General features: G+C 36.7%; 1 protein-coding gene across 1 annotated transcript; it reads left to right on the top strand.

Moving 5' to 3' along the window:
• Positions 1–3,073: 3,073 nt before the first annotated feature.
• Positions 3,074–4,221, top strand: LOC122004447 (polyamine oxidase 3-like). Its single transcript, XM_042559333.1, has 4 exons — positions 3,074–3,099; positions 3,625–3,738; positions 3,823–3,910; positions 3,994–4,221. The coding sequence occupies exons 1-4, from the start codon at positions 3,074–3,076 to the stop codon at positions 4,075–4,077; spliced, it is 312 nt and encodes a 103-aa protein (XP_042415267.1). The 3' UTR covers positions 4,078–4,221.
• Positions 4,222–7,560: the final 3,339 nt, after the last annotated feature.

The following is a 7,560-nucleotide window of genomic DNA, read 5'->3' on the forward strand; positions in this document are numbered from 1 at the left end:
TCATCATAGGCAGTAAGAGGGAAGAGGTAATATGTATAATTGTTGCTAGAAATTTGTTGGTGATAGACTATCTTGTTGACTTCTTGATCTATTTGATCCGGACAGTGAAATTGCAGGGCGTTACTTAGGTTTCCAACAGCTACCTTTGTTCTGCCAGCTACTAGCTTAGGCTGTGAAGATAGATCCGAGCAGTAAGGTGGATTCCAGAAGGTGAGGTACTGTTTTGTGAAGTTGAAATCGTCAACAGAGTTAACAAGAACGGTTAATTTGGGTACATATATTGAATTGTGTGTGAATTAGGGTTCTTGTTAGATAAGTAATGATTTAGCTATTTGATACATGTTGAATAGCTAAATTATATGTGTTGAATTAAGTAGGTTTGAGGATTTGATTTAGCTAATTAATTTATATGTAATTAGCTAAATCTGTATATTATGTATTACAGGACTTTGATTCGAGACGGTGTCTCGACGAGGGATCTATTTCGGATAGGATCCTTCCTATTGGAGGCGGGTACTTTGACTTATGTCTTTTGATATGCATAATAATGTTTTGAACATATAGCAATGATTATGTTTCTCATTTACTTCGGTTGATCACTACCCGACCTGTTATATGCTTGTTTGTTTATTGTTATGCACATCATGTTAGTATTACCTGATCATACATGCTTATAGAGGTAGTGACACAACCATGCACTACAAGAAAAAAGCCTTACAACAACACTCAAACGACAACGGTTTTATACCAAACCGTTGTCTTTTTGCCTTTTAACAACGGTTTTAACAAAAACCGTTGTCTTTTAGCAATTTTTTTGGCCTACGACAACGGTTTTTAAAAACCGTTGTCTATTTATGTTTTTTTAAGACTACGACAACGATTTTTAAATGCTACAACAACAGTTTTTGAAAACTGTTGTCTATGTGCGTTTTTTTTGGGATTACGATAACAGTTTTTAAAAGCCGTTGTCGATTAAGTGATGTTAAATACTGGTGTTTTTTTTCCTTCGCCGTTTTTTCCCCTTCGCTAATTTTTGCCCCGCTTTTTTTCTTTCCCTCTCCCCGAAAGTTTTTTGCCGCCGCATTCCACCCATTTATCTTCTCAATCCATCCCTCTTTTCTCTTTTCTCACAATCTCTCGCTCACCGGAGCCGTGCAGGAGCAGCAGCAGTCCACGAGTCCATTAAGGACGCCCTCACCAGCAAGACCTCCGACATGAAATCCACTAACAGTAAGTGTCCTCTACTTCTTCCTCCTACATCTTCTCGTCGAAAACCCTAGATGCTCCACTACCTTCCATCCTAGATGGGCCTCAGGTTCGCTTCTGCCATATGCGTCGCTGCCGCCTCAACTAAAAGGCCTCTCTATCATGCACTCTTCAACATGCGACTCAGTGATCAAACACAAACCCTAATGAAAATGAACCTGCGATGGAGGAAGAGATCTCTGCTGCTCTTGGACAAACTTCTTCTCCGCGTACTCGCCACTGTCACTGACACCCTTCGCCTCCCCACCTCCCTCATTTTCAAATCATTTGAGGGGTTTTGTTCCTTACATATTTTTTATGCTTGTTTATGCCCAAATAGAGTCCTTTTTTTGACCTATTTTTGCGTAAATTTTTAGTCACAAAATCTTCAATTTTTTGACTGATTTCAGGTCGATTCTTAGGGCTTCCAGTCGTGAGATGTTGGTGTTCAAGCTTAGTAGAGTTTTGAATCTACTCATCCCTTTTTCAATGATTTCCAGCATCAATTTAGATTTTTCTGGTTGGTATAGCCTCCTGCTCTATTCCAACTTTTGGTATATCAAGTTTAAAGATTTTTAAGAGCTCGATTTCAACCTCTAGTGTGAAATTGCAGATGGGTTTCGTGAGGTATACAGGCTGCCAAAATGGGAATTTTACCTACTTCGATTTAAATCTATTCACTGCAATGATTTAGCTCATGATCAAAGTAAACTTAAAGGATTAATCCAAAGCCTATGGGAACTTTCTGAATTCATTTTATTTAAGGTATTCTTTCCTTTAATGGTCATCCCTTTAGTTTTCTTTGTATCAGTATATTGTTATGTTACATATCTTTTTTGTGTGGGAATACTGAAGCTAGTTACATGATTATATGTCATAATTGCAAATAAAACTAAATTTTTATGTTTGGGGTGTTTTCTGTTGTCAGTCTTATTATTGGGGTACTTTCTGAATTATTTTTAGAGTTCAACCATGTGGAAGGAAAATGCATTTGGTAAATATATATACAACACGACAGAATATGTTGCTTGTTCTTGTGTTGGATTTATTATTAATTATGTTTTTTTTCATGGTGTTAAAATATGTTCTAGTTTGCATTTTACTGCTTCACATCAACATATATATCTATATATATATTGACTTAAATTTTCTTGCAGCATCATTCTATCAGAAGACTGAAGCAAGGCAATCCCACTTATAACACTAACCCACTTATGCAATCTAAATTACCAGAAGACAGGGAATCATGGTGTTGGAAAGGAGATAGAAAAGATTAAAAAATAGCATTTATAAATAGTGTGGTTGAGATGACTCCTTTTCTATCTTTGACTACAACTTTTTTTTTTGTTTTCTATTTTTTTCCCTTTCCAATAGATTCATCATTTGGAAATTCATGAGGTTGGGAGGATATTAACTATTGTCTGAATGAGAAGTCTGAGAAAACAAAAAGTGGACACAAACAAATGAAGCTCTTGCTAATATGGGTTCTTAGGTGGCAGCAAGCTGATATGACTATCATTGTTTTTCCAGAAAAAATTGATATTCATTCTATCCATTTTAGTCATAACATAAGTTACTTTAGCAATCATATATTTCCTATAGGTCCTCCCACCTCCAAACGTGACAGGTGCTCTTCACATAGGTCATGGTCTTACTGCTGCTATACAGGTGACTTTTATATTACGTTTTCCTTGTTACTTTCTATCTCATGTTACTGTGTCTATATCTGCCCTTTTATTTCTTTGTTTTATTTGGCATTTATATGGCTTGTTGTGCAATCTTAGGATACAATTATTCGTTGGCGGAGAATGTCTGGCTATAATGTTCTATGGGTGATAAGAATGGACCTTGCTGGTATAGCAATCCAGGTAGTAGTTCTTTTCATAATGCTCATGAACTATATCTAGGCTTGATTTTGTTCCATCTTGTTTACTCTGTAGGGCATGACTTTTTAGTTATGCAACATAAAAAATGATGAGTGAGGTGTCAATGCATCAATGCAATTGATAGCAGAGTGCACATGTTTTTAGTTAAAATAGTAGGGCTTTGCAAGTTGTGTCTGTCAACTTTTAAGTTTGAGCAAAACCACCATTGGGTTCATTCTCAAGCTGTATGTAGTATGCTGAAACTGATTTTGATGACCACAATATCTTTTAGTAGTGTTGCTATTTGCCTGATCAGATCTTAAATTCTTTCTTATTTGCCATCATTTTCTATTATATTGGCTTCTGTGACAGTGATTTATAACCAAAGTTAGCTCCAAGGAGAAGCCTGGTATGCTTCTTTTTTTTTTATGTTTTTGTTTTCATTCCTTCTGAAGAGGATTGTGGCTAGCCTTCAAAATTTCAGTGACTAGAAGTTTTAATTTGGACACTTCAGGTTGCATGGTGTCTGCAACGAGAATCCATTGGCATCTTGGATTGGAAGACTTGGCCTACCAATTTATCGAACTTCTGGTGACAATTCTTTCTTGTATGATCATGACTTGGAGAGGTAATGGTTAACTGAATAACTAACAGATATCACTGATCATGGAGACTATAATCTTATGGAGACAAATTTACTTCTATTTTTCAGCTACGCACTCTTTGATGGTGATGGACATCAAGTGCCTCAAGATCTAGTGGAAAAAGTTGGTAAGGTGTTTGAAACCATTCTGGAAGAGGCAAGTTCTTTATTAACCTTATATCTGCAGTGCTGATAACTTGGAAATATTTCTCTTGTGAAATGACTGTTCAATGTTTACAGGCTAACAAACTCAGGTATGAAACAAATGAAGACATGTCTATAGCACAGGCTATTAAGCTAGTCATGGAGAGGCATTCAATATGATGCATTATTAATGAATTAAGTCTACTTTATGAGATTTCAGATTTTTTTATTATTCATAGGCATTTAGTTTAGATCAAGTGACATTTCTTTATCTTCTTCTTACAGGTGGAGTTTGAAGGATTAGGAGAATTAAGAAGCAAGGATGAAGAAGATGAAGGATTAGGAGAATTAAGAAGCAAGGATGAAGAAGATGAAGGCATTTAGTTTATCTTCTTTCTTTATCTACTTGGTCCACTTCGATCCAAGTACGATGCAAACATGGCAAGGATGAAGAAGATGAAGGATTAGGAGAATTAAGAAGCAGTGTTTTGTTACTCTTCTAGTGTTGTACATGGTAAAAGTAGTTCAAATGATCCAACTCTTCAAAATTGGATATCAAGATTAGGATGTTGTGTTACTCTTCTAGGATTAGGATGTTGTGTTGTTCTACCTTTGTTTTAATAGTGTCGTTGTCATTTTGTTGGCTGCTTTTGAAATTTCTTCGGAATGTTGTAAATATTATTTTTGAATGTTAGAAAATTATATGTTAAATTTTATTTACAAATTTAGTATTTTGAATGATTTATAATACTAGAAAATTGTATAATAAATTTTAATATTTTTTTTATTTTTTATCAAAAAAAGACAACGGTTTTTCACTGTTGTCGTAAATAGTTTAAAACTGTTGTTGAAGACCCTGTTATTAAAGGTAAACGCTCAAAGACAACGGTGAAAAACTGTTGTCTTTGAAGGAAAAGACAACAGTTTTTCACCGTTGTAAAAACTGATGTCTTTGTCTTCAAAGACAACGGTTAAAAATTGTTGTCTTTGAGTACCCCCTTTAACAACACAGCCTTTAACAACAGTCCGAAAGGGGCTACGACAACGGTGAAAAACCGTTGTTGTAAGGCTTTTTTCTTGTAGTGATGTTATATATTATGTTCAGGACCTAGGGTTTATTTGATACCTTATCTGATCTGTGTACCTTTGTTTTGATTCATTGTCCTGTGGTACACATTTTTTAGTTATATATGGATTGTTCAGGATATTGCCATGTTTAGTGTCATGCATCATATTGCATGATTGCATGCTGTGCGATAGTCTGCTCCATTATTGTCGAGCGCATCGCCAGTTACATGTTTACGTACACACCACCACTCATGGGTTAGTGGTAGATCAAACAGGTGTGTGACAGTTCTGCTGTTTGGCTCCGTTGGTCTGGTGATGACTCAGCGTGGTAGCCGGCAGACAGATCTGCTCTGTTTGGCTCCGCTGGTTTAGTGTAGCAGCGTGGTAGCCGGCAGGCGGTTGGACTCTGTTTGGCTCCGTTGGTCTGCTCATGGGTAGTGTGATGCAGCGTGGTAGCCGGCAGAGATTCCTCCCCGTCATCGTGTACCGGGAGATGAGAGCATTGAGCTCCCCCATTTATGATTTGGGGTAGGAGGATAGGTATACTCCGACAGCATCCCGTCCACTCGGTTACTCATCAGGAGCAGTGATGTCAGAGTGCACGGTTGTCACAGCCCTACCCACTCGGACTCACCATTGTGTGAGATGGCTGACTGGCGGCAGGGGTGACCATGTCATTGGCATCATATGCATGATGCATTTATTGCTTGTGTTTGCTGCATTTACCTGCTGTATTTATATGGATGCATATGATTGACATGCATATAGGGTTTATGACACTCTCGGTCTGACGACCTGTTGTACTTATATCTTGGTCCTGGTTAGTACAGTTTTCTCCTGTTTTGTTTCAGTTGCATTTATCCTTCTTGTATCAGGAGATTGTACGCATGATTAGTGCTGCCTGTTATTTTCTTTATTATGCATATCAGTTGATACTCGTTGAGTGTTGGACTCACACACTCCTCTGTTGTTATTTTCAGGTTGATGTTGTCCGGAGAGAGTTCCAGTCGCTAGTTCCCTGCAGTCCACGAGGACGTGTGATGATCTTGTGGTTTTTTTCTTGTTTTAGACTATGTTTGGACTTGTTTGTGTTGATATATTTGGATCTTGTATGGATTCTTATTGCCAATGAGTTTTATTTGGATTTGTTTTACTACATGTCTGCCTGGACGGCAGAAGAGGTAAGTTGATTTTATCGTCGGATTTGAGCTTTATGAGTGTAGTGGAGTAGGAATATGTTTGAGCTTTATGGGTGTAGTTGGGTAGGGTTGTTATTGAGTCATATTATCACTGTTATAGTTTGTTAAATTATTAACTGTGTGGGTGATTGTTTTATTATCTGTTATTGTTCCAGTCGTGTTGGCCGAGGTATATGTGGCCCAGAGGGCGATGTAGAAAGTTTCAGATTGTCCGCCGTACAGGGGAGATGCTGTCGAAATTTCTTCGGACAGGGACTCCTCCGGGGTGTGACATATTAATTTCCAAAATTGGCTTCCAGGACTGCATGGCGAGGCACATGACATTCTTGGATATGGGAGCAACCACCACCGCCTAGACAAAGCCTTTTAAGGAAAGCTAATATTTAATTTCCTTAAATAACTCTAGGTTAACCAAAAAGAACAATCGAATCACAAATTCGAAAAAGAAAAGAAAAGAAACATAACTTCGAAACAAATCTGAAAACTCTAAAATCATATGCCTCTTGTGTTTGGTATTTCCAAAAATAACTATACAAAGAAAACTAGTATGATGTGGAAAATAATTACTAGTTATACCTTTCTTTGTAAGCAAATACCCTCTTGATCTTCTACCGTATTCCTCTTCTTATCCCAGACGTTGTGTGGGCAACGTTCTACCGTGATGAGAATCCACCTAAGTCACCTTCTTCTCCAAGCAAAATTCGGCCACCATAATTCTCCAAGAGAAGTAGAGATCCGACCACCACCACCAAGCTCCAAGGGATGATAGAAACAAAAACTCCTTTCTCTCCTTCTTCTTCGAGCTAGTACCGGCCACCATTGATTGCTCTTGTGTTGATGCTGCCGGCCACAAAGGAGGAAGAGAAGAGAAGAAGAAGAGACCCTAGGGCCGGCCACACCAAGGAGGAAAAAAAAAGAGGAAGAAAAAGAATAGAGTCGTTAGTTATGAAGACACCTCTACCCCCTTTTTTTATAATCCTTGGTCTTAGCAAATAAGGAAATTTTAATAAAAACTTCCTTAATTCTTTTGCATGAAAAATAAAATTTAATTAATTAAAATTAAAATTTTTTCTCACATATCATGGCCGGCCACTTTAATCCCCAAAACAAGGAGAGTTTTAATTAACACAAGAATTAAAACTTCCTAATTTATTTCCGTAAATTTATAAAAAAAATTTCCAATAATTTTTCTCTTCATGGTGGATTATAAAAAGGAATTTTTATAAATTAAAATCTTTCTTTTAAATATGTGGATAATTTTCAAAAAGGAAAGTTATCTCTAAAAATTAAAATATCCTTTCAATCTATAAATAAGGAAAGATATGAAATCTTTTCTTAATCTTTTGTAGAAACTTATAAAAGAAATATTTAATTTTTAAACTCTCTTTTAAATCAT

Source organism: Zingiber officinale, chromosome 7B (genome assembly GCF_018446385.1).
Source record: "Zingiber officinale cultivar Zhangliang chromosome 7B, Zo_v1.1, whole genome shotgun sequence".
Taxonomy (NCBI): domain Eukaryota; kingdom Viridiplantae; phylum Streptophyta; class Magnoliopsida; order Zingiberales; family Zingiberaceae; genus Zingiber; species Zingiber officinale.

What these genes read in the sequence shown, in the direction of transcription:
- LOC122004447 (XM_042559333.1), top strand. Translation starts at nt 3,074, where the DNA reads ATGGGTGATAAGAATGGACCTTGCTG. An exon ending in GATAAGAATGGACCTTGCTG is followed by an intron (nt 3,100 to 3,624) that starts GTATAGCAATCC and finishes TGGACACTTCAG; the next exon opens with GTTGCATGGTGTCTGCAACG. An exon ending in TATGATCATGACTTGGAGAG is followed by an intron (nt 3,739 to 3,822) that starts GTAATGGTTAAC and finishes TCTATTTTTCAG; the next exon opens with CTACGCACTCTTTGATGGTG.